This window comes from Plectropomus leopardus, chromosome 20, assembly GCF_008729295.1.
Source record: "Plectropomus leopardus isolate mb chromosome 20, YSFRI_Pleo_2.0, whole genome shotgun sequence".
Lineage (NCBI taxonomy): Eukaryota > Metazoa > Chordata > Actinopteri > Perciformes > Serranidae > Plectropomus > Plectropomus leopardus.
In genome coordinates this window covers 9,907,735-9,935,450 of record NC_056482.1, presented here as the reverse complement: position 1 = coordinate 9,935,450, position 27,716 = coordinate 9,907,735, and the positions used below count along the sequence as shown (strand labels likewise).

Below are 27,716 nucleotides of genomic sequence, written 5' to 3'. Positions count from 1 at the left end.
GCAACACGATCATTTATTTGAGGTTGTATTACTGACCACTTGATAAATATAAGTCCAACTTTCATTCTATTTTAGCTCTAAGGGAAACTTTTACTCTTTAGCAGCTAAATGCTCCACTGTGTTCGCCTGCTACTCACTGATATTGTCTCTTTGCTATTTGGCACTGAGCACATTACGTACAGTGGGCTTTTAGAGCTCCTTTTCCCGAAAACGAGCAACCCCTTTCACATTATCATATTGTCATTTGATGCATATTTATGACAAAATATTGATTACGGCTGCTTTAACTTCATGAAATATTAGAGCCAACAGAAATACCACCTAGGGGAACATAAGAATAAAAAAACAGTATAGCTGCTATACCAAAGATCTTAAACAGTTGAATTTAAAAGATAATATACAAAAAAAATCCATCTATGAAATTGCAGCATCACCCACCACTGTTCAGTCAACTTAAAACTACCATTAATCATTTTCATCCTCTAACTGCAAACAACAGCCAGTTAAACTGCCAGGCTTTCCTTTTCTTTTGTCTGAAATTGTTTGATAAATGCATTCACACTCACCACCATTAAGATTCATTTGTGAGAGCCTTGTTGGCCGAAGGTTTTACCCTGACATTTCAGCTTAGTTTAAACAAGATCCACTTGTTCTGTGCCACAATGATTCTTTAGCAGAATATCTGTTGAGCTGCAGCCCCAGAGGATTAATTGTTTGAACAGTACTGCAACTGCTACATATTTTACCATATGACATGTCCACTCTGTGCAGAATGTAAAAATGCAACCCCCCCTCCAGCAATCCCATATTTAAAGCAAGTAGCTGTGCACATTTAGTAGCATGACAGCAATCCTGTGGTTTGAACAAGCAGCGAAAAAACCTGACTCGTTTCTTTTTTTTTTTTTTTTTTTTTTTTGATTCACTGCCTTCCTTGGCTCGCCTGCGAGACATGAACTGCATGCAGCAAACACACACCAAAGCGAAGGTATTCTTAGACTCCTCAGCCTCCTTCCATAGTGGGGATGAACTCATGAGATAAAATATGCAAGAACCTCTAAAACAGGAAACTTTGCTTTGCTTTCACATCGACAAAATCCGCAGGCAGACGTTGTCGTGTCCAAGTAAACAACGTGCAATGAAATTACATTTGACATTTAAAACATTTATGATATCTGTAATGTTTCGGGGAGGCAATGGGACAGAAGCCGAGAGAAAAAGAGAGGAACGCAGAGAACAGAATGAGGGAATAGCTCCTGATTTCACACTAGCTGCTCTTGTTAGTGCCAAGTATATGCAGCAGGAACGTATGGAGGGGGAGAGGAGTTCATGTGTGTGTGTGTGTGTGTGTATGAGGGTGTGTGTGTGTATGAAGGTGGGGGAGGATCCTGTGTGTGTCCTAAGGGATGCCTGATCCACGCCTTGGCCTACTCCAACAACCAGATGAGTGGTTACGTAACTGCAGAAGCTGACTAACGTCCAACACTGGTTAATGAGAATCTACATCCACAATAACTTAACTTCAAACAGCATCAAACGCACGACCTCAGGCCAGAGTCGTGTCTCAGTATATAACCGTGCTGTAGGAATGCATGCGTGACTTTTTCTTGCATAGCAGAGCCCACGTATATAATCCATGTTTGCATTTTCATGTGGTAAATATATAAAGGATTATTTTAAATTGTGGCGTTTTGGTTCTAACCTCCAAAGTAGGATCCATCAGTCAGCTTCATCTCCTTGTTGAACTTGGTGATCACACTCGCAACGCCGTGTTGAATGAAGTACATCTTCTTCCCGACAGTGCCTTCACGGATGATGTAGTCATTCGGTTGAAAGACCTCAAACTTCAACTTGCTCAGCATCCCCGTCACGAAGTTGGGGTCCGCGTTGGCAAACAAAGGCATTGTGGCCACCAGCTTTCGGCAATTGAAGTTGACAATTTCCTGATGGATAAAGGAAAAAGAAATTGATGGTCAAACAGATGAGATCATGCCATAAATAATTCAATAATTTCCACCCACAGCTTGAAAAATGAGCATCGGTTAGGTAGTCTGACACAAAACACCAGCGCAAATCCTTCATCTGCTGCTTTTATCTGCAGGCATAAGTGAATTCGATTGCTGCTTTATCCCTAATACTTCTAAAGCACTTCCCATCACTCCTGAGAAGAAACTTTTTGGCACGCGCATCAGATCCTGATGAGTTTGCCCTCTGGTGCCGGCTGCAGGCCATCTCTCTGGTCTCATCCTGTCCCCTCAGACCCAGCAGGAGATTAGGAGCTTGTTGTCTGTTTACCCACACATCTCTGTTGCTGTGCAGATGGAAAGCCGGGGCACTTGGCATCTGCAGCGGTGTGTTGTTGACCCCCCATGAGGGATAACTCTCCTCCAGTGACAACAGGACATTAACAGAAAGATAACCAATCTCTGGGACGCTCGCAAAAAGATGTTAGCTCAGCCCTAGATGCCGGTGTCAGCTAATGCCATGGGGCTCTGACCTCAATCATGCACCAGAACTAATGAATTAGATAGTAAGCAATTTTCATGCCCAGCCAGGAGTCCTCTTGGGGAAACAATCTTTGGCTATGCCTATTTAAAGATTTGTCATATGGTGGAGAATAAGAGGCAGTGAGACAGCGGAAAGGAAAGGGGAGGTGGAGATAGAGAGGACACCAAAACAGTCTGGCTGTTATGTTATATTGTAGCCCAAAAAAAGCAGAACTGTGTATGCTAACCCTTTGAAACCTGAGGAAATTGGTTTGAAAAAGAAAAAAAAAAAAATCACACAGAAAAATGCTGAAAATAAGAAATATCTACGTATTCATTTTATTATTATTTTCCTGTGGTGCAATTTGAAATATAAAATTATTTTACTTATAAACACAATTTTTTAGACCTTTTCCTTATTTTTTCATATTATTCCCAATAATGCTCCCCTCTTTTTAAAGTAAGTATTTTTTTATGTCACCTTTTAGTAATTTCTTGCAATTTGTGGATCATTTCTTATCAAGTTGGTCATTGCCCCCCCCCCCGAGCTTTCAAAAGAAATCAAACAATTTTGCATTTTGTATCAAAGGGTCAAATATTATCGTTTCTTTTTTATTAGTTTTACTCAATTGAAAATCAAGTTGCAGAAATATCTAACTTTTTGTGGTAATAAAGTTAAAGCACAGTAAAATTATTCCTTGTTGGTGTATTAATGAACATGTAAAATCTGAGACAAAGCTCCTGCACAGCAAACCTTTTAACGTAAAGCATATTTTCCTTTTCCTTTTCTCAGTTCATCTCTGCTGCTCCGTCGTTGACCAGATTTTGCAATAGCACAGTGTATCAATTAAATGCTTTTGGGCAGCAAACAATCAATCGTTGGATGTTAGAGCGTCCTTGAAAGCAACACCAAGGAGAGTTTTTAAAGTGGTTTCTGCCCACAGCTGCAGCACAGCAACAAAGCAACGTTCAATGTGATGGATTACCCGGGTCAAACAAATGTGAATTAACTGCATTTTCATAGTGGACCAACACAAGCACAAAACAGTACAGGGTACTTGGAAAAGAACTAATGATTGACTGTCTATTTACTACTTTTATGGTGTCTTGTTTGCATGACACAATATAAAATGAATAAGTTATTTAATGAATTATAAAACACTGATTTTAAAGGAGCATTGTGTAGAATTTATTAGTATCTAGCTATGAGGACTGCAGATTGCAACCAGCTGAAACATCTGGCGCTAATTCCTTCAGTGTTCATTGTTCAGGAGATTTTTACCTGGAGCCGAGTTATTCATAGAGGTCTCCTCCTCTCCGAAACAAACAGACCAGGTGATTTAAACTAGTAAAAACGCTAAACAAAGTAATCTCAGTAGTCTCTCGTTTAATATGAGCGTTTTTTTCCGACAGTGTTTGATGGTCAAACTTAAGATAACAACGTTCAGGAGTTTTTTACCAGAAGCCACATTATACACAGAGGTCTCATCATCTCCAAAACAAAAAAGACCCGGTCATTAAAAACAGTAAAACTCTGAATAATGCAGTTCAGTGTTCCATAAATCTGTGAATGTTTGTGAAGCCTTTTGGCTCATCAAGGAGGGGGTGCTAACGGTGGTTGGCATGTAAACACAAATGGCCCTATCTAGAGCTAGTGTTTGATTTGTTCGTTCTGGGTTCGGCTCATTATAAGGTATCAAAAATGCACAGATTCTTATTTTTAGATAATTATACACTAAAGAAAGCATACTTGTTGTATTATATTCCATTTCTGCCAATATATCCCCCTAAATCCTACACACTGGACCTCTTAGTCTCACATCTTTGCAGATGGACTCTAAATTAATTCTACCATTGTCCGTAGTTGCACGCCAGGATGATTAACTGAGGACTTTTCTGTAAGCCTCATTACCTTTGAACTACACATCAAACCCATAGCTGTTTTATACACTGAATATGAGTTTTTTGTGAAGTTCAGGTAGTCCTATTGCTTGAGCAGCCTCAATTTGCACACCTGGTTGACAGACTCATTCAAGACTTGTGATGAATGACATGCCAGAATCAGTTAGTACACTTGGGCTGATTTCACAGCCCTCCTTCAGTCCAAAGCGAGTCTGAGTGCTTCTAAGTGGAGCTGATTCTGATTCCAAATTGACCTATAAGTCAGCAACCCCAAAATTGTGCTGGACACTCCAGCAGCAATCAGCGCAGCTCAGCTAGTCCTCAGTGAGTCCACCTGGAATGGGTCCGGCATGGAGCTGCATTAAGTGATTTCTGGCTGCTAAATGGTTAGGGACTGGGGTACAGACGAGGGATGCAGAGATTGAAAAACAAACCCCACTGCTCCCTTCCTTTATCCTTAAAAACAAAACATATGGCCACTTTCTTACAGAGGCCAAGTCGACCGAGCCTTGCACAACAGAAAAGGTGCCATTAGTTACGCTGCACTGACAAATCAAGACGTATCTAACCGAGTGAGCTTAAATTTATCACTGTTTGTAAATTGTACGGCTGCTTTTAGTCTGATATGATTCAAATAGGAGTTGGCAAAAGCAAACTCATTTAGAAAGGTGCCACAGGCTTAGAGCAGAGGAGGTGAGGGCAAGGGGTAGGTGGGTAATACTGAAAATTATCAAGCTAAAACCTGTAATTAATGGTTGGATACAGCATTCAGTAATCTTTTAAAGCCAAGTATTTTCCTCACTTTGATTCACTGTTCTGACCTGTTCTTGTAAGCTGCTTCTGATTTTGTTTTTCCTTTCATTGCTTTATTGAAATATATCACAAAATTAGATAATAACACGTGCTCCCACCATCGTTATTATGGACATATTACACAATCATCCCTCAAAGTGACCTAATTCCCCGATGGATGATCAGATAAGAATCTTCCTTTTAAGAGACTGGTAATAAACAAGCATACCTGGAAACAATATATTGTACTACACAGAGTTAGTAGTACAGTAGTAGTAAGGGATGCATCAATCTGACTTTTTCATTCCTGATACCTGAGATTTGGATATTGGCCGATACTAAGTATCGATCTGATCCTGTTGTTTTAATAATAAGCTTCATGTCTCACTGTCTGGAAGTGACTGCCATCATTCTTTTATGCCTATCAGCATCATCAGGCTTGACTGAAATGCTGCTTTCTTGATTTTGTAAAACAAAATGTAACAATCAAATACACTGATATAAATTTGAAATTCCTCCAGACAGATGACATGCTTGTTGTTACAGAAGCTTCAAGCCACACGAACATGGCGCTTTTGCCTTAATTCACCTTATTAACCTGCTTTGTCGCCCTTCTCTGGGAGGAAACTTGAAGTAATCCATAACTGACACATTTTAAGAAGTGTTATTCAGTGAAATGATGACGCAAGCTACTTTATGTGTCCTGCTTTGCTCTGGCGCGACTCAGTTTGTTTTTACCCGTCTGTCCCATGGGCATAGCTTTCATTGTGCGATGCTGTCTCTATGCAGATTTTAACTTTGCTTGCTGTGCACGGTGAATTTAGCCTGTAGGATTCTCTGTGTAGTAAGTCATACCTTTATATCCCTGCACCTCCCTGGTGGAGTGTCTGGGATAATTCAGCAGCTGCCCACACCGCTGCACGGTGACTTAATGGGGCTACATGAGAGATAGTCCCGATTCCTCCGTGTGCTTTGCTATTTAGTCCTCTCCTGTCCCATCCGCCCCTGCTTAATTACCCATGTAATCTGCTGATACAAAGGGCAAGCATGGAACTTAAAAACTGGTCACTGACTCCACAAATATTCCTTCTCTTTGTGAATAATGTACAGGATGCTCAGCTGATCCTCTAGGCTAATCTGACGACTTGTAAATATTTTAAATAAAAGGGCGACTGTTTATCAGCTCTGGAGCCCAGGTTGTTTATCACAAATGAAGCTCAGGTTTTTGTGCAGAATATTTTCACATCTCTGATAGATGCTGGATTCACCCAGGATGCTGAGGAGAATCCGTTTCACTGATATTTCCTCCTTTGACCTTGTTAGATGAGATGACAGGTGTCGGTATTTCAGTTTTAGGTCCTGAACACATAAAGGTGCCAAATGATGATTCGCTCTTTATCTTGAGGGAATAAACTCATTCATGTTCTTAAAGTAAAACCACTGTTTGACAGCTTACCTGTCAAGATTTTCTTTTTTTTTTTTTTTTTAGATTTGAGGTGTATTTTTTACCTGTTCCTAAAATAAAACCTTCAAATGAACGCTCTCGAAAAAATTTCTAAATGTTGCCGAGTGAAGAAGCCAATGCTTTAGTTCAGTTTCTGGTCTTAATGGAGAAGTTGTCTCACCTCTTTGAGAGGGTCGTTGAGTTCACTCAGGATGTTGTCCTCATCAAAGATTTTGCCTTGGTAGCGATGTTCATAGTAGTCGTGGATTTTCTGCCGCATGTCTGCTGGAAGCTTGTGGAAAGACATGTATTGCTCCACTTGCTTGTACTGGGAAGACAAAGAAAGCAGATGCAAATCAGTCGCTGCATGTGCACCATATGTACACCAAATATTCAACTACTAATATGTCATACAGACAAGTAAGAGTACACCTTGAATAAACAACAAAGCTCAACAAAAGTGTGGTCTTCACCGAGCGTTTACTTGTGTCTCTTTATTGAGGACAAGCCGTGCTCTCACATAGTCACAGTGCCATGCCCTGGTTCTGTGTGTGGGGAGGGAGAGAGAGACAGAACGAGAGAGGCAGGTGGTGGAGGAGAAAGTAGGAACAAGTACAGGCCCGGGGCTATGTCAGGCCAAGGTAGCAGTTCCGATTATCTCACCCATGCAGGAAGCCCAGTCCTAATGGGCAACCACGCTATGATCTGATGTGAACTAGCAAGGTATACCTGATATCCTGGAGAGGTTTAAGAGCTGCACACACAACAAAGCAGATAGAACAGATTGCATGACTGATAATTATTTGCATGATTCCACCTCATTTTTTTGTTGTGGTATCTTTCATTCCAAGCACACGAGCAGCACCGAGTACAGTATTGATTTTAGTGTATTCTATTTTATATTTTAGAACTTAAGTAAAGTGTCTTTGAGCACCTTGAAAAGCGCTCTATAAATAAAATGTATTATTATTATATTTCATTGATTTCAAATGCGCCACTCAACTTCATATATCAGCAAAACATGAAGAAAAATTATAAATTTCTAGGAACTAGCAGTAATCACTGGATTTGAAAAAATAAAAGTGGCAAAAAATATTAGGATAAAATAAATAAAATAAAAATTTTATATTATATTATATTTTACACATATTATAATTTATATAAATAAGCATGTAATATAAACTATTTTTATGTCCTTTCTATGTCCAATTTAAAATCATATTTCAAGGACACAAAACTTACCATTTTATGTTAAAATATTAAATGTAGGAGAACTATAGTTCCCATTGTGAAAACATGGTACATTCCCCTAAATCCTACACATTGGACTTTTAAATAATTAACTGTTTAATAAGCCACTAGTTGTGCGTTACGTATTTTTCACCAAGCGCAATATATTTCAGTTTTCTTGATTTAGCGGGATGTATCTCCCAAAGAGATGATGAAAATTTGAAATAAATACATGATGATATTAAAACATTGCTGTTATTGTAGTACTCAAAGTACAGAGGACCAGGGGGAGAAAATAGATAGACTAAAGGATGAAATACTTTGTGGCCTCTCTATCAGAAACCCAGATGGCCTGTGACTCTACATTTCGTTCTTACTGCACATGCATGGCTGGAAACAGGACCTTTCCATTTGTGCAATACCGCCAGTGCCGAGATGCGAGAATCGTCCTGTTTCTGGCTCATTAATTTCATCTTAGTGGGAGTTAAAATTCAGTCCACATTAACCTGAAGGCAGGTATTGACCCACAGGAGAAGGAAAGAGACAGAAAATACTTCAGCGCATCTATTTTGATCAGTCTCAGTTTCCTCACACAGACAGGGCCAGGGTCACAAAAACAATCTTCCCAGTCAGTCCAAGGCCCTGACACCTGAAAATAAACACGCTCTCCCACACTGCCTCTGGTGATCACAACAGAGCAGTGGGTGAGAGCCAACTGCAGCTGTGAGTCCACCGGCCACCTCTACGGCTCACAAAATGAGACTTGTTAGCGAAAGAGGACTTTTGAGTCACAACGCCTCCTTCATTAGTCCCCCTCTCGGCTGCGGGGAGGTGATACTGTGATTTGAGTGCACAGTAGAAGCTGCAGAGTGTTGCACAGAGTTAGACACTGACATGATGTCCCCAATACATCAGGTCTGATATGTGGCCTTCAGCTTTAGGTCATGTCAAGTTCTTGTGATGATGACTCAATTCCAAAATCTATAATTTTATTGGTTAAGTATAAGGTTGTAGTTTTTAGATAAATGCTGACTACATTTGTCATCAACCAGGTCTCTCTTTGTCCCCCCCCCCCCCCCCAACTCCCTCTCTCTCCCTAGAGATATTCAGTCCTACACTCACATTGGGATGAACTATTCGGTTCAAGATTAACCCACTTCTGCTCTCGCCAGTGGCACTGTCGGGCATTCCTGTTGATATAATACAGTCTGAGGGAGACTTTGTTATCTGCCAAAGTCAGTATCCCATGGAAATATGTGTTTTCATGTACTTTAAAATGTGGCATATGCCAATGAAATCTGACTTCTATTCAGTTTCAGTTTGTCTAAAAAGGTATGTGCTATCTATGAATGTTTTCTAAGACAAAAAAACACAAAGCAGTGCTTCACAGGATACAGATGCATAAAAGTATCGAAATCTACATTTATAGAAAGGATGCAGACAAATATAGAGGTCACACATAAAGTCAGTTGGATGTTTTTTTTAGAAATCTTTTGAAGTAGTTTACAGACTCAGCTCATCTAACAGAGCTGGGGAGACAGTTTCAGAGAGATGGAGCCCTAACAGTAAAAGCAGCATTACCCTTGGACTTGCAGAGGGAACGGGGTCTAAGAGACCTTAATTGAATGATATAAGGAGTGGGTACAGGGATGTAAGAGTTTGGAGATGTATAAATGGGTAAGATTATGTAGGTCCTTGTATGTGATAAGCAATATCTTGAAGTCTATTTTGTACTTTGCAGGGCGCCAATGAAAGGATGTGAGGATTGGTGTGCTGTGAGATCTACAGTTGGATTTTAGTTACCAGCCTGGCTGCAGCATTTTGCACGAGTTGCGTGTGGGACAGTGTGTCTTCACTGAGACAAGAGGATTGATGCCATTCTCATATCTGTGTAAAATATGAAATTAGAGCCTACTGACAATAGTTTTAGCTCAGCAAAAAAGATTGCAAACAGGGGGAAACAGATGGCCTGGTTCTTCCAAAAGCTAATGTAAAAACAAACAATGTGTTTTTTATGGGAAGTTGTGTGCTGGATTAGAATATTTCCAGGCCCAGAATGAAGTAGCTAGACCAAATAACTCAACCTGTCATTCTTACACTGTTTGGGGTTTTTAAAGGAGATATAACATGTTAATGCGTGAGCTGTCGAGGTGCTGATGGGCTAATTTTTTTACTTTCTGACTGGGAGAGCAAGGCAAATGCCAGAAATAAGCATACAGTATTTACAATATTCATACATGGTTGCAAACAGGTTTCAGTGTCTTTACTGGACTCTTTGACACTGATTACTGTTGTGATTGGACATTCGACATGTCAAATCACAGGTTAGTGTTTTAAACCTTGTTTAACCAGCACAGTATACCAGGACAGACAGTTAGCATTACGCTAAATAAGGCGTAGATTTATAGATTATATATGTCTTAGAGCCCTTCAGATACTGGTTGACACACAGCAGTCTGCTGCCTTAAAGTGATTCAGCATCAGGAGATCACAGCAGGGACACCATGAGACCATGCATGCTCTGCACCATCATTTCCTTCCACCCCCTCCTGTGATTCCTCTGAGTCCTCTCTATTTTTCCATCTCTTTCCTTCACCTTTGATCATGCATTTTTTTCATTTCTCTGACTCTAAACACAAGAGAGCACAAAAAGAGTTATATAATTTAAGGAAAACATATTGACAAAAACAATAACTCACATCATTCTTTCTCTTCCTTCCTCATCTTCTCATAAACATCTTCTGTCCTTCACTAACATCTAACACCAACATCCATCTCTCCATGTTTCCAACCCCCCAGCTGTGGCAGTGATAGATGTATTGACTACAGGCTGAGCACCCTGAACCCATCCCTGCTGCTCCTCAGCCTGCTCCGCTGATATGCACAGCCATGCAGCAAATCAGCCCGAGCTGAATCTGGCTCCACACTGGGGCTCCGTTACAACGAAACACAGCGTTCACAGCCTCAGAGTCGTCAGTTCGATGCCCGGAGGGATGTTGAGAGGCTAAAGTGGAATGTAGATTAAGCAGATTTGCTGTGACGCAGATGTACATCACATACTGAGCAGGACATATGTCACTAATTCAAACGGTGACTTTAAAACGGCTGACTTGTTTGCTGAGGGCGACCCTCTGTCATTAATTTTTGGAGGAATGTGCTGTGACATCTGTGTATCTGGCTCTGATCAATCATATGATTATGTTTTGAATTATAATAAATACAAGTTTATGACTTTTTTAAAATGCTCATCTCGTTCTTTGTCAATCAATATCTCAATTGAGGCTGGGCATCATTTTGATATATATTACTATTACAGGCAACTCTGCACTGCTGTCGGAAATAATCATTCATAAACCTGATCATAATCATAAATAAAGGTAACAATTTGCCAATTTGGTTCTAATGTACTGGTGTAGTGCACTTCTATGGTTTGTTCGAGTGATGTTGCCGTACTCCAGCAGAAGCTTGTGCACGACTGCTGTGAGCAGATATAATTAATGTCGTACACTGTACTATCTCTAGTTCATGCTTTTAAATGCATTAAAGGAATACTTCACACACAAATAACCATTTGTAAATCAATTAGTCATGCTGCTTCAGGTGAATTCGTTAAAAAAACATTGGGGTTCGTTTTTTGGGGCTTTATTTTTTGGCATGCCTCCATGGAAAACAATGAACATATTGATTTATTGATTGATTGGGGTTCATGTTAAACAACAGAGAACTTTATCAAAACATCCATTTACAAAGTCTCCCATAGTATAATTCAAGTCTCAATCATCAAGTTGTATGCTCAGTACTTCCCAAACATGTGCATTTTCTCAAAAAAAGTCTGGCTTTAAGGAGAGCATAGATAAGGGTCACTTTCAATCAGTTTATAAATATTAAGGTTTTTTAGAGAAAATGCATGAGTTTACGACTGGGTAAATGACACTTGGATTATACTGCACGAGTTGTGTGAGAGTTTGTAAACTGATGTTTTGATGTAGTTTTCTGTTGTTAAATGTGGACCCCAATCAATCAATAAATCAATATGTTCATTGTTTTCCATGGAGGCAAGCAAGAAACAGAGTTTTCTTCACAAATTTAAAGTAACACAGCATGACTAATTGATATACAAATTGTCATTTAGTGGATGACGTATTCCTTTAAAAAGTGGAAAACTAGAATGTAATATAAATGTTACTTAGGCTAAATCACTGTTGATTGTAATAGTTTTTGTGAAGTGTTAGCATGTCGTAAGAAGTCATGTTTGATAATTTTTACTTCATGTTTATGCTCTCAGTCATCAAGACTTTGAGAGCCCCTGATCTGAGATTTTTGCTGTTAAACTGCAACAAAATTCTCCTGGTTGGAATTCCCTCAGACCTGGCAGGGTTTGGTCACAGAAGGTAAAGACTGAACATGGCCCCCTTCAATGTTATAAAGGTGATTACGGCCCTGCAATGATAATATTTTATTACTATTAGAGGGTGATAAAACTGATTCCCCTTATGTGGATTTCACCATTTCCACCCTTTTTGTTAATATCTGAGTTGTGGGTGGCTTTGTACCATAATGATACTGCAGCAATTAGTTTAGTGTTTTGCATAAAGGCATAAAAGCTTGTGTTCCTAATGGTGATTTTTAAGTGCCATGCATAACAACACTGCACTGCACCAAAAACCCCAGACCAAACACAGAGGGGGTGTTTCTTTGGATTTTCATTGACGTAGGAGCAGCTGGCAAGGTCAGGCTGTCTTTTGAGAATGAATTGATAACACCTAAATGCTTTTATGTGCAAGGTGTAAATTAATGAACTGGTATTTTAGCATGTCCTGTTATAGTCGCAGCCAAGGTGACTCTGCTGACACTCTGATAAGAATCATGGCAACAGCCCCCTGCAGGATAATTAATGTGTACTTTGTGTATCAGTCCCTTCCAGTCTGTGTATATGCTAACATGAATATAGGTGAGCTGCCACCAGCAATCCCTGTTTTTCAATCATCATGTCATTTGCTGAAAGAATTAGTGGATTCATTGATTAGTTGACTGATGAAAAATAATAGTTTTTAAAGCCAAAATGTTTTAACATTCACTCAAATGTGAGTATTAACTATTTTGCTACAGTGCTTCAACTGAATATTTTAGGATTTTAGACTTTTGGCCAAATAAAACTCTTGGGAATTTTTTTCATCATTTTTGGACATTTTACAGACAGTCATATCTTTTTCTGTAAAATGTCCATGGCCATTATAAGTCACTTTAAATAAAAATGGTGCTTAACAGTACCCAGAAGCAGTTGGCTCCTAAACTTTAGGAAACCTGTTTTGGTGCTATATGACAGCCATCTTTTAAAGGTGCTGTACCACCCCTTTGCCAAATATTGCTTTATAGAGGTGCCATATAGCATTAAATTGATCTTAATTTTTCGTGCCTGGGGGCCGTTGAATGATGCCAGATAATCCCATAGATAAGTTGATATGCTTCTAAATTATATTTCTATTTTAAGTTTCAATGATCAATAATCTTTCTTTATACATTGTTGGCTTAATGGATTTGCAATCCTGTACAAAATGCTTATTAAGAAAGTCGATAGGTTACATATTCAGTCAATCATAAACAATCAGGAGCTTCTACTTTGTCACAAAATTAAGTAAAAGAAAAAGTATGCATTTTGGAACACAGCAAAGTTGAGCTTGCCAGACAGAGAGGCAAACCTGGAGAGCTCTGCTGGTGTTACTTTGCACTGCATGTAGTTAAAGCTCTATACACTGTAGATTCTAGCATCCAGTATTATACTCAAGACAGTAAAATTACACATGCATTTCTCTGTCACTGCAAAATGTTATCAGATGCAGTGGGCCATCCCAGTATTTTTATCACATTGCATATGCATTAGGACACATTTAATCTTTTTCTGGCATACCTAATGGTATGATTGTATGCTTCCAAACAGACCACGCATAATAAATAAAATCTACATACATGGCTGATGAATCATCTTGTCTGTGCTTACATCATCTATGTTACCACATAAGCTAAAGGTCAGCTCTTTATTTAATCCCAATCATGAATTTAAGTAGATCAAGACATACAAAAAAGGACTATAATCTCCTGAACTATATGTGTGTATGTACAGTGCATGGCATTCTGCAGCGTAAGTGCAGACAAAGTTTGGGAGTTAAACTCAGGTTTGTTGCGTGCGAGCACAGGGCGCATCAGTCATGGCCGTGTGTTCTGGGAATTGCCCAGGCCCCTCAGCGGGATCACAGATGGTGACTCGGCTGAAATGCTGGATAATCACCCTCCATGCAAAAAAAAAAAAAAAAAAAAAAAGAAAAAAAAAACCTGATGTAATTGGGACTCAAATGAAAGTGAAGAATAAAATGTGTTCCCTGGCAGCGTACAGACAATGAGGTTGCTGGTCGTGTCATAGACCTCTTCACCCTGTTGGCCTTATGTGATCTGCTTGGGGGAAGAAAATCCTCTTTCCTAGTCATCGCCCCGGATATTGTGATCTGTGAGAGCTCAACCCATTGGTCCATGGGGCCACTGAGAGAAGACCTAATTTATTTAAGTCTAGCTCCAATGAGCCGGATTTTATGGCAGTCGGAAAGAGCAAAAACCCTTAGATTAATACTTTAAGACCCATCCCTCTGGTTATTAGCATTACTTACCTTAAAACAACAAAACATGAGAGATTTGCACTTCATACCGTGCAGTTTCTTAATTGAAATAACAGGAGCAGAGAGTATCAAGTGAAATGCAGCAGTGCAATGTGTGAACAGCTGAGGCCATTTGTCAGTAAATAAATACTACAACTCTTCCAGATCCCAGCCAGCTCCTGTGTTTTGCTAGTTAGCTGGCGAAGTTAGCTTCACATTGACACTGACCAGGTATTTTTTAGGTGGACTATTAATGTGGATCAGTTATGATCTCAGCTGCTCCTAATCAGATGGTGGAGGAATCTCTGGCTGCTGATCTGAGTTATGGAGACAATAACTGATCCCAGCTTAAAATTTATTTTGGTTATATTAGAACTGTAACTATAAGTGTTAAATTATTGTTGTTGGGTTAAGTTTTGTAGAATTTGTGAATGTGTTATGTGGATTTGCTAATAGTGTTTTGTATCAATTCATATTTATATATCAAAGTGTACTTCAAACTGTGAAGAGGTAATACATTCAATTTCCAGTTCAAATATGCCTTTGCAATAAAAAAAAAAAACATTTTTTCATATTGTCTACTGTTGTTTTGTGCTTTATTTTGAAAAAAAACGTATCCGTACTGTTAAGGCACTGGTAAATTTTTAAAAGTATCATTTTGGATTGGAAATAAAAACCCAAATGATAACCAAACCCATTCTTCATAATCTCAGGTATTTCTCATTATAACTTCAGAATGCTTACCTTCTCTTGGTATTGCCTGCGCGAGGAGTCCAGGGACTGAATTAGAGCTGTGGCGTGGCCCACAAACATGGCGTAGCACGTGGCTCCTACAATCATACTCAGCATGGTGATCCACAGGTCAGACATGCTGACAGGTGCCCGGGCGCCGTACCCGATGCACAGCATGTGGCTCATGGCTTTGAAGAGGGCATACGAGTACTGCTTACCCCAGGAAACATTCTGCAAGGACAAAGAGAGAGAGAGCGAGAGAGAGGGGGAAGATAGAGAGAGACAGAGAGGGGTTGGGGGGAGTTACTGCGAGGCAAGGCAGGGAGGGAAGGCTCTCCAGCAGGCAAGATAGAAAGACAGGCTTTCCTTTGATGGATCACTGAATCTCCACCAAACACTCTGCCAGCACGCTCTTCATGCCTCACAGAGTAATGCCCTTACTGAGTGGCTGAACTCTCTACCTGTCTCTTTTTCTCTCTTTTCTTACAGTCTTTCACTCCCTCTCTGTCTGGCTTTATTCGTTTCATTGTTTGCCAAGGGGGGGAAGGGTTAATGTTTGCTAGTGTTCCAACAACAAAAAAACTTGCATTTTTTACAGAAGTCTGTGGAATTGTTTCCTGACATGCCCGAGGCAACTTTCACAGCTAATATTCTATGTATAATGCACCGAGTATGTAAAGTGTGTAAAAATTTTAAACTTTGTACCTTTTGCTACAATGCAAAATATAAAACTAGTATATAAAGTTAGAAATATATAATATGTGTGTGATGCTACAATGTACAACATATATATAGATATACAATAAGAATATATACAGTATGTGTAACATGTTAAACATAGCTCCTAGTTGAAAATGTAGTGAGTCAGTCATGAACAACAATCTTCAGCCACACTTTGCTACAAATGCAGGGAAGTGATTTGCGCGGGGCGAGAGTCATTCCTTTCATCGTTCACTGCATGTGTTCTCATAAAAGTAACGTCGTCCTGTGTGCCTTCAACTATATAATAATATCTCGAGTGGAGTTCATGAGGCCCTTATTATCCAGTAAGGTGTCCAGCTGGGTTTATGTGCAGCCATTTCATTGTCGACTCGTCATTACTCAGACTAAGTTGTTTGAAAACGACCTGATCGGTTGCTGCCCACGGGGAAACAACAGACTGGAAGACGTGCAATTCTGCCACTTGAGATCAGCTCCTATGACTCATCTGGTCTATCATTAGTTTTTGACAATACGTACTGAAGACTAAGGTATTATGAGGCGTGGATGGATCATTACAAGATTAGTATGGCTGAACCTGTAATAATAGCACACTAAGGGAAACTAGAATTACTGCCTGACAGGTGTACTGCAACCTTGAACCAGTCAAGCTGCGGTTACAGTGTACGTCCATGTCTGTCCAGAGTTATGTGTAGCCATGACAGTAGACAATGCTTCAAAAACTTCGAATGTGGATAATGCGGCAAAAAAGCTACATATTCTAAATAATAAATACTTCACACACATCTTCAGCCCCGCAGCAAACAGAAGAGCTATACAACCATCACAGTTTCAAGGTGGGAACCAATTCAGAATCCAACCAAATGTCTCCCCTTCTGTTACTGAGATATGACGCTGAATAAAGTTTAAAAAAGTTTTTTTGCAGAACATTATAATGCCAGAGTGAAGTTGACCTTTGACCATTAAATGTCATAATTTCATCATTTCATTTTTAGCAGACATTTGTGTGAAATTTTGTCAGAATTAGTGTACAAATTATTGAGTTATGGCCACGAATGGGGTGGACAGAAAACTCAAAAAACATAATTCCTCTAGCCACAGGTGTTGCTCTGGGTTGTTTCTATTTCTTTAAACCAATCAAAGTTTTCTTAGGCGGCACTAAGCTCAGGAAGTAGCAACTGTGCCTTTTGCAAAATAGTGTCAAGAGGGAACTTGTTATGGTGCAGCATTTGCTTGTGGTGAGGCGAGCAATGGTATTAAAAATCACTGAATCTCTGCAAAAGAAAACATCACATAAGACACTGAGCAATTAGGTTGCTAACTCAAAAGTTATTTTTCAATCACAGCGCCAAAACACAGTGTGGAGATAGGTTTGACTATGCAAGACCGGCTGCATGTAGCAAGGCTAATTTTGGACGGGGATTTCAGACGTGGCCAGATGACACACTGTACAAACTAGTTTGTTCTTGAACATACACTGGCCTTTGGGCAGCTGTTTCAGATTTTTAAAAGGACTTTGTGCTTATATACTAAGCATTAAGAAATCTTATAAATAGTCTTGCTTCCTCTACTTACTATTACTATGCAATACATAAAAATGAACTATAGCTTTATAGCTGCATTCCAGATTTCAGAAATGTCTTTTTTTGTCACTACTTGTAGGTTTTAAGTCTCAGGAGAAGTAATGTCTCAGATCAGGGTTTAGACTCCTCATTAATAAAGTCCATGTCAAATGTGTGTCTTTTTGCCTGGAGACATGCAAAATCTCTACTGAGTTCCCAAACAGGCCCACTGAGGCTACATAGTAAGTTACTGTCTGGAGACAAATGGGAAGCTTTCCAGTTCAGGTCATGTAGCCAATTTGCTGACTCCTCCAATACATCACCTCCAGTGAAAAATAAATGCTGAGGAGGCGCTCCAAATAGAAAACCTATCTCACCCAAAACAGAATTGCGAATGAAAGAAATATGAAACCTCCGGAATATATGTTTACTCTCTGTCCTTTTTCACTGGCTGACATGCCACACTGTAATAGAGCACATCCCATCATGTTCACACGCTGGTGCCCCCTTTTGTCACGGCATTCTCTGTTCTGCTCGACTCCACGCTGTTCGTCGACTGGGATTTAGTAAATGAGTAAATCTACAGCTAATCAACTGCCCTGGATGACTCACCAATACTCATCTCCATGCTGATTAGTTTATTTTTCCAAAGACTGATTAGAAATTTTGTCCAGTTTGTTGGTTTTGGAAGTTTCAAATTTTTTGTTTTTCGTTAAACAAAATAATGTATTCAAGTTCCATACAAATAGCCACCATTTTTCCTTCAATACACACTGTAATAGAGATATTTGTGGCAGAAATACTTCATATTTTTGGTAGTATTTCACAGTGGCACACAACACAAAACACGATCACTACCTGACCATGTAACGGTTTGTAAGGCCATGAGCCTTTGGTGCCCTTTCTCATCTGTGCACTTAACATGTAACCTGCAGAAACTTTGTGGAAAAGCAAAGAAATCTCATTCTGACAGATGAAAAACGATAAGCTTGTGGTGACTGACCACATCTTTTGCTATTTTTCCTTGTCCATGTGTTTGGTGCACTCAAACAGTTCTACCGGGCATGTGTGCACTGCATGAGCGTGTCATATAATCCTTTCGTATTACAGGTTATATAGGGATTGAAACTGACGTCACATCTTGTTGTACTATATGTCACATTTCTGAGCGTTTGTTTTTGAATAGATGCAGGCATTACTTTGAGGCACATTTCAGTATAGACTGAATAGGTGAACTGTGAAATCTAAGAGGAGTGAGGAAATGCTGTGACCAGTTTTCATCAGCCATCGTAACTTGCTCACTTAGAGTTTCCTAACAGCAGTTGCCAACAATTAGGAATTAGCTTTGGATGATTATTTATCAAAGGAATTTTGAATTTTCATTTGTGTATAGCAAAGGAAAGTGTTGGTGTTAGTATGTACCGGAGTTGTGAATGTTTATGATTTGTAGTGTCAATATGAAATTTGATAACCAGTGCCTGTTTGTTGTGTAGTATGTCACACAGAATGCATATACAAATGACATGACAGCTCCCAAAAAATGATACTAAAAACTGCTGTATTCAAAATTCAGGTCCAAGCTTTGATATTTAAAAGCCCTTATAATACTGTTAACAGCTCTGAACTGTAGCTGTTTGATATAAAATATGCAACATAACTTGGTGTATGTTGCAGGGGCTATAAGACCCCAAAACAGGGGAGGTGGGACATCTATGACAAATTAAATACTGTCTGATTCAACATCTTGGAGACAAATGTGTAAAATGTCCAAAACTTTCAGTTTTAAAAGACAGAAACGCAATGAAAAAGAAAGACTCTTGTTAACATAGACTATAGCAGCAATAACATCTGTATTATTTCAGGTTTCAGTCCTTACGGTTTGTATTTTTCCTTCGATCACAGTAAGTGACTCACAGCAGATCTGGTGAAGTGCAAGCCGCCAATCTTACACTACATACAGTATTGGATTTTTTTGTCTGTTGATAGTAGTAATCAAAGGACAGACATAAACATGTATTTTCTTGCAGTATGTTCAAAGTGTCAAGAAAAGCCAGAATGACAGGATTATTTAACTGTTATTTCCTGCATTGTAGCCTCCTGTCCTTTGGGAAGAGTGAGTCACTGCAGTATTAATACCAGAAAATACATTTTCTACTTTCTACAATCCCCTTGATTTTAATGAATGTGGCTAACACAGCAGATGTATTCAGTTCCTCCAGAGTTCTAAATATAATTGAGCTCTGGATGCAGCAAAACAAGTGACATCAGATGTTGCATATTCATCCCTCAGCAGCTCTGCCTTTTGTTTCCAAGCACAACAGTAAAGTGAGTTCACAGACGTCATTATCACATGCATAAAAACTAATCTCAATGATTCAAATCACTTAAAAGTTTCTATAATCAGCCTGGGCAAACTGTTTGTCTGCGATTGTATGTTTAACAACTTGCCAGCATTTGGATTCATTAGTCACAACGTGGTGCCTCCAACAGCCCCGTCACACAAGATGTCACTGGTTATGTGAGCGGGAAGGCAATCGATGCTTCACCATCGTCCCAGTGTTGAGTGTGACCCAGAGGCTTTGGTTGTTGTCGATACCAGTGAGTAACTATGAGACTAACAGGATGTAATGCACTGCTGCAAAGGACAGAATTTGACCCCTCAGCAGCATCAGCGCTCGTAGGGCAAACAACAAAAATTAAAGTGGTTACTCATCTGTACTCCCACTGATGCACACTGCTTCAATAGCTGTCCCACTTTCAATGCAGCATTAGTTTTTAGTAAAAGGCAATTAAAAAAACATTTCCTTTGTGCCTAATTTCATCAGTTTTATCTTTCATATTTTATTCCAGGTACGTAAATGCCTCCCTCTTGTGTTTTCTTGTTATCCATATTTGAAAAGAACCAGCACAAAAACATCTGCATTAACTGGTTGGAATTACTCAATCATACCACTCTCTAAAACCCGGCAAGCTGTCCCATGGACGGGAGGGGGAAAAAAAGTGATACACAATATTCTTTTTTTTTTTTTCAATTACGTAATCAAACTACAAGCTGTTCGCCCTGGGAGTGCACAGAAGGCGCAACAGTCTTTGAACACATAAGCGAGGAAGTGCAGAGGTCTGCTGTCCTGCGTGAGTACCAAACTGGAACTTGGCAAGGAGAGCGCAGACAGTGATGTGTCTCAGTGTGAACAAACCTGGACTTGGCCTGACTAAAATTTCTAGGTTTAAACTACACAAGGAAGCAACCTGTTTTATGTGTGGTATCGAGAAACTGCATGCACTCTCTAGATGATTAACAAGAGTGATCTCGTCAAATATCCTGCAACAGCCCCTTAAAAATTAAGCATCACTGTTGTAGTGTTGTTCTTAGCAGCCATGCTTAACATCTTGACAATTCAGGTGGAAAGACTCCTGTATTTCCAAAACAAAGATGCTTCCAGGTCGGATAAGCCTGACAAAAAGAAACACAATGACAACGGATCCTTTTTAGCCAAGCCACTTCAAAAAGCCAAAAGCAAGAACTACAGTATGCAATAGAAGAATATATAGATAACCCCAGTACTGAGACCTCAATCCCAGAATATGAACTAGCATTTCAGCACCTCCGGTTCCCTTGTCTTAAGGTCAATGGGTTTTTATTTGGATGCCTGTAATAAGGTCTGTGGTTAACACTCGTTTAAGAGACTTTCACGTTTTGTTCTATGAAATAAAATGCCAGTACATGCCCCACTCACAAACTTTTAAGCTTTTATGTCTTAAAAAAGGTGGTTGCAAACAAATGGCCAAATGAGACTACAGAACGTCATCACATCGAGCTACGCCGAACACAGCGTTACAGCCTCGTAGCAGTGGCGATGCAACCATGTAGTAGTTCCTTGTAGCCTAGTGTTAGCTTTTTATTTCTGGCAACTACATTTAGGCTTAAAAAATCTTTAAAGTGGTGTTCATTTTGAATGAAAGCAACGATCTTGCTGAACAAAACGTGTAAGTATCATAAACACTTGTTTACCACAGAGCTTATTTGCTGCAATGATCCAAAATCCAATAGAAAAACCTCATAGGCTTTTTGACAAGGGAACCAGGGCGATGTTAGCTGTTGAGTTGGCCTGCAGAAAAACACTTAATAACAGGAAAGGGGAAACCTGACTGAAGTTCTGCTGAAGCTTGCTTAACAGTCATTGGAGCACAGTGCATAAAGGGGCGGGTCAACTTCATCCAAACAATTGTTCTCTGCAGCAAATAATTAGCCAAAACAGCCAGATTTGTTAACATCTGCAGAGTTAGTTCTGCAAAAATAAAACCAATACGTCCTCATGTTGAGGAAAGTGCCATGAGAGAGGAGAGATATTAAAAAAACAAGATTTGATTAATTCATAAACTCTGACTCTGGCTGTTGAGAGTGACTCATTCAGGGGTTGGGGAAGAAAGAGATGGGAAAGCAGTGGGTGGTCCAGGGATAAAAGAGGCTGAAGGGGTGTTATGTGCGGTTAGGCTAAGCCTTTCTGTTTTGTTTTTGTCTCATCTACCTACACTATCTGTCTGTCCGTCGGCCCTTAAATCTCTCTGAGACATGAATCCTCAACAGGCTACTGCTCAGCTGTCTCTATCCTTAACATGAGACCCAGGCAGGAACAGTACACACAAAAAACACTAACAAAACTCACATGTTCCTCCACACTCCCAAACACAAATCTATACACTGTACATGCAGACAAAAGCAACATCCCACCACCCTCTCACCCGAGCCAACACAGGGACAGCAGCATTATCTTGCCTGGTGATTAAGTAAATGCAGCCTCTAAAGAGTAAGAAGCTACTCTCAGGCCATTAGTCAAGAAGATAACAGTCCTACACCCTGTACTGCAACACTCAGCAGTATCTGCAGTCCTCGTTGGCCCCACTCTTCTTCTCACAGCTGGAGACAGAAAGTACCAAGCCAACAACAGAAAAAAATATATAAAAAAATGATGCAATCTGAATTTAAAGCAGTCACTCCTTAAGCAACTCAAAGACACGACCTCTGACAGTCCCTCCCCTGACTGGCCGGAGGGATCACATTATGTATTTATATCTGCAGTAAACAGAAGGAAGGAGATATCTTATCAAGATTTTGAGCTTATGAACACTAATGCATCGCGATGGTGTGAGAAGAGGAATCCCACATGTGGGCAGGGCTTTTCACTTTGGATTTGGCAGACCGCAGTCAGCACACAGGCCTCTACTTCTGAGGATCCGCAGGGACCAGATTCCACAAATTGCTCATTCTACCACATTACAGTCAGTAACACTATGTTAGCTGCTGACATCCTACAGAACCAATCACATTCACAAAAAAATCACTTTCAATATTTCTTATGGAGGGCTGCAACTAACGGTTATTTCCATCAATTATGTTTTGCATTCGTTTTGTTCTGCACGCTAAGGTCCAATGCAAGTTTTCAGTCGTCACAAAAAACTGAGAATAAATCAATACAGAAAGCCTTCTGGAAAGTGAAACATATTGACATTGAATTCTTTTTACTTCCTTTATTGATTTATCCTTTTTGTTGTTGTTTCTGTGAGACTTTCTTTGTATTTTGGTGAGGAGTTGTACACTGTATTCCTGGTGTGTATTTGCATTAAAAAGCCAACCCCTTCTCATTCCCAAGGCACCACATATGGCCCCTGGTCTGTGGTCCTGCCTGCTGATACACTTGGCTTTAAACAAAGGGTTCATTTTTTACTGCCTTTACATACAAAAATAGATAAACCATTTTTTAATGCTACTGGCAGAGATACAGTCAATAGATGGCACTAGAGGGCAGTGTCAAAAATTCCACACAACAACAAACGAGGCGGCGGTGGAGGAGGTCGTAATAATGTACCTTTTAACAGAGGCAGCATTGTAGATGGCGGTGGTCTGCAAGGCTATTAAATACATCGCAACGTGTGGACGCAGAATCATTTAATTGCACAAATACAGACAAAGTGAACGCAGAGTACGGCGAAAAGGCTCCATCGGTGTCCCCATACACATCTGATGTTGAGCATATATGTCTGTCCGCAGTACTACAGTTGTGGAAAGAGCGAGACAGTGTGAGTAGGGTGGCTGGAAGGGAGAAGGGGCTGGATGGGTCAAACACAAAAGACATTCCCCCAGAGACCGACATTTGTGTCTTGCATGGATCCAATTTTTTGTAAATCTGTGGCATCATCACAATGTTAAGACCATGAGCCAAGTGCGCAGGCGGGCCCAAAGACAAAAACAGTACTGTGCATATTCAAAGGGTCGCAAACCTGGAACCTAGAAACTTTTTTTGGTATATGCACCAGATAAGCAATTTCATTGGACTGCACAGGCACAATCTTGGGGTCCAGTATCTTTTTTATTATTATATATTTATGGTTTTGTTGGACCATCAGATATTTGACTGTTCAAAATTGTTGCAGATTAATTTTAGGCCTATTGACTAATTAAATAATCAACTAATCTTTTCGGTGCTCTCAACGCTGTCCCAATCTGTATTTTCATACCTGAACACAAGAAGCAAAATTGGGCTAGATTCATGAAATATATGTTAATCCTAATCCAAGAAGTTGTGAAAGTGCTGATATCTGAAAGCTTTATTGTCCCTTCAGATTCCCAAACAGACGAACTCTGCGAGGTTCTATATATAGGCGTGCTATTCTGCAGCTGCAGTCAGAGCATATCTCCAGAAACCTTACATCTGTCAGGAGCTGGAAGACATCTTTGTGATGTTGTTGCAACATACTGCATACAAATGATCTTAGTTTCATTTCAGCAATGTTTTATCTCAACTATAAGCGTCCAGCACACAGGTATCCTGCAGTATATTAGCTCTTTGTTTCAGAGGCCCCTTTGCAATCCCCACATATGGCTGTAGATTTCCACAGTACAAATGGGCAGCAAATTAGCCTTCTACATGATTCCCATTTTGTATCGATTTGCGTACAAGAAGGGGAACATATCTGACTCATTCTGAGCAAGAGGAGCAACACAAGTGCAAGGAGACGTTTCTGATTACACTCGGCGATTACAATTTGAATCCAAAGCCTTGCTGATCAAAGGTAAGTTTAAAAAATCTCTGATGCTGCAGTAAACGAAGAAGTTGTTTTGTGCACATAACCATTAGCAGGAATGAATTGTGACAGTTGTGCGAAAAATTATATCACTGCAAATTCATTTCTGGTGCAAACAGAGATAGATAATGTCTGTTCAGGATGAGTAACACATGCTAGTTGGTGCTGGGCTCACTTGGGCAACTCATTGCCTTCAAGTATAAATAAGAGTGGGGGATACAGGGTTGTGATGTTGAGGAGAGCTGACATTTGCACCTCCGGCCTGATGCCTCTGAGCAGTCAGTGTGCATGTGGAGTACAGAAATGTTTGTCAGAGAGAGGGAGATGAGAGGGCAGAAGAGTTCCCCCGGCGAGCATTTACAATCAGCATTACCCGGGAGGCCTGTGCACACTTCTACACTATCACATTGCTCTGAGAGGAGCAACCATAGTCCGTTTGACCCCAACTCAAAGAAGGAGAGGGAAAAACTGAAAAAAAAACCCAGCCCACACAAGAAAAAGCAGACACAGAAGGGAGACGGTCCCCAAAGAGCTCAAACTCCATGTAGAATATGGAGGGGCCAAAGCGGATTGGGAGTCAGATCTGGGTGAAGACATTACAGAGGAATTATGGCAGTCTATCTTCAAAAGAGTTCTTACTTCTTCAGTCTGTGCCAGACATTGCATAATGCAGTGCAAAATCCTGCATGGCACCCACTGGATGAAACAAAAAATGTCTAGATACTTCCCAAACGTTAGTCCTTCATGTAATCGTTGCAACTTATGTCCCACCACTCATGCTCATATGTTCTGGTCCTGTGCTAAGCTTCAAGAATTTTGGTCTCTTTTATTTAAAACAATCTCAGAATGCCTGAACCAAACTATTGACCCATTCATAGCCGTCTTAGCTGCCCCTCCAGACCCCAACGTAATACGTAAACTGCAGCTGACTGTAACACTTTTGCTTCTTTACTCGCCAGACCCCTAATAATATTTAAATAGGAAGATGCACATCCACCTATCTTTTCTCACTGGATCAAAGACGTACTGTACTTTCTCAAGCACGATACAATTAAATACTCATTAAGGGGCTCCACAAAGACAAATATTTTCTTTTTAATAGTCTTCAAATACATTTGGGACAGCCTATTTTTTTTTTTTTACTATTGGGGGTTTGTTTTGCTTTCGTCTTGTTGTTAGTTTTCTTAATCACTATATTCTGATCTTGTCTCTATTGTTTATATAATATGAATATATCATATAGCCCTATACAACTTATGAAAAGCACAATAACAGTAAAAAAAGAAAGAATATGGAGGGGCCAGAAATAACATGAGAAGTAACATTTAGAAAAAAAATACACAGAGAAAGGTCCACACGCAGTAGCTCCCTTAAATGCAATTCATGAGCACAACCACAAGTGACTTGACCAGTGGTTGTGCTAATAAATTGCACTTAAAGGAGCTACGTTTTGTGGACCTTTCTTCACGTTTTATTGCTGTCTTCTTTTGGTCCAGTGCCTGATTTTAACAGATTTTTTGGATGTGAATGACTACCATATTTTTTGTAGGAAAAAATAAAAAATAAAACTGTGATATATATGTGTGCAAATACTATGAAACAAGAAAAACCAAGAACGTTGCTGCAAATGTTAATCAAGATTTGATGCTAGCTGTGAAAGAAAATTCTAAAATGCAGCCCATTACTGTACAGTACCTCTGCTATTTATGCACTGTAAAAAAATAAGGGCCTCACTACCTATGCTATGTTTCTTTGCTGGCTGGCAGATCAATAACGCACCTGCCCCTGATGAACTGTACCAGCACTTCTTATTTATGATGGACCCTTGAACACCACTGTATTTCAAACCAAAACACTTGGAGTGAACAAGACCAAGACTGTTTCTTATGTTTTAAAAATACTCATTACTCAGTAACTGCAGTATTTTTTATATCAATAATAATGTAATAAATAGAAATAGAAATACTATCTTTTGTTATTTAGGGTAACAATTAACTTAAAACTTGCACATGGGCAGATAATGAGACAACAGGCCCCTGGGCACAGACAGGCAGAAGGCCCCACCACCTCTCCTACATAAGAGCAAGCCACACAGGCTTTGTAGTTGTTTACCTCCTTCTATGTTGTTGTTTTATCTCACTTTGTAGACATTACGCATTTCTCTGTAGTTTTGTGTTTCTTTGTTGTTCTTATGAATTTCTCTGTAGTTTTGAGTCTCTTAACATCGGTTTGTAGTCATTTCCTGTCTCTTTGTGGTTGTTTTGCTCCTTTATATAGTTGTTGTGAGTCTCTTTGCAGTAGTTTTGTATCTTTTTGTGGTCATTGTGAGTCTCTTTGTTGTTCTTTTATGTTTCGTCATGGTCATTTTGAGTCGCTTTGCAGTTGTTTTAACTCTCTGTGGTCATTTATGTTTCTTTTGGTCATTTCAAGTCTTTTCGTAGTTGTTTTAAGTCTCTTTGTAGTTGCCTTATGTCTCTGTCTGTTTGTAGTCGTTTTATGTTTGTGTGTGGTCATTCTGAGTCTCTTTCTGTTTGGTACATGTCTCTTCCAGTTACATTTTGCCCAGTAGTAGGCCTTTTCAGTAATCCATCCATGCACTTGCACCGTTAAAAGTGTCAACATACAGTCTGAACATACCAGCATTATCTACGAGCAGGGTTGTTTAAGGATGAAATAACTGCCTGCTCTTTGATTTTCCTCCTCATACTGTACTGCCAGAACTAACTAGTTCTACCCTGCAATACAGGAACAATGCTGTTTTGGGCCATGTGTCTTTAGCACAATATAATATATATATACAATTAAATGCAAAACCCCTCTTACATATACCCAATGCCAAAATAACAAACAAAAGAGAAGAGTGTGTAATACTTACAACCATACCATTTAGGGACACCCAGCAGTCAGGGGGGAAGTCTTGCAGGAGAGGCACCAGATACTGGAGGCAGCCATCCCAGTGACACAGAAGCAGCATCATCCCTATCAAATTAAATATTCTTACCACTGCACTAGCCAGGTCATAGGTCATATGGAAAATCTGTCAAAGAGATAAAGAGATAGAAAGACCTTAATTAGACTCTTTAGCAACTCATTTGTTATGTGATCATACAATATGTTTAAG

At 39.7% G+C, this 27,716-nt stretch overlaps 1 protein-coding gene across 1 annotated transcript in view; it reads right to left on the bottom strand.

Annotated features, from left to right (window-relative positions):
- Nucleotides 1-27,716, bottom strand: part of LOC121959851 (potassium/sodium hyperpolarization-activated cyclic nucleotide-gated channel 1) — an 82,571-nt gene that overhangs the window by 16,916 nt on the left and 37,939 nt on the right. The window contains exons 3-6 of the mRNA XM_042509368.1: nt 27,471-27,632; nt 15,243-15,461; nt 6,803-6,949; nt 1,700-1,940 (exon numbers count right to left, since the gene is read on the bottom strand). Coding sequence (XP_042365302.1) covers nt 1,700-1,940; nt 6,803-6,949; nt 15,243-15,461; nt 27,471-27,632 — 769 coding nt within the window. The remainder of the gene's footprint in view (nt 1-1,699; nt 1,941-6,802; nt 6,950-15,242; nt 15,462-27,470; nt 27,633-27,716) is intronic.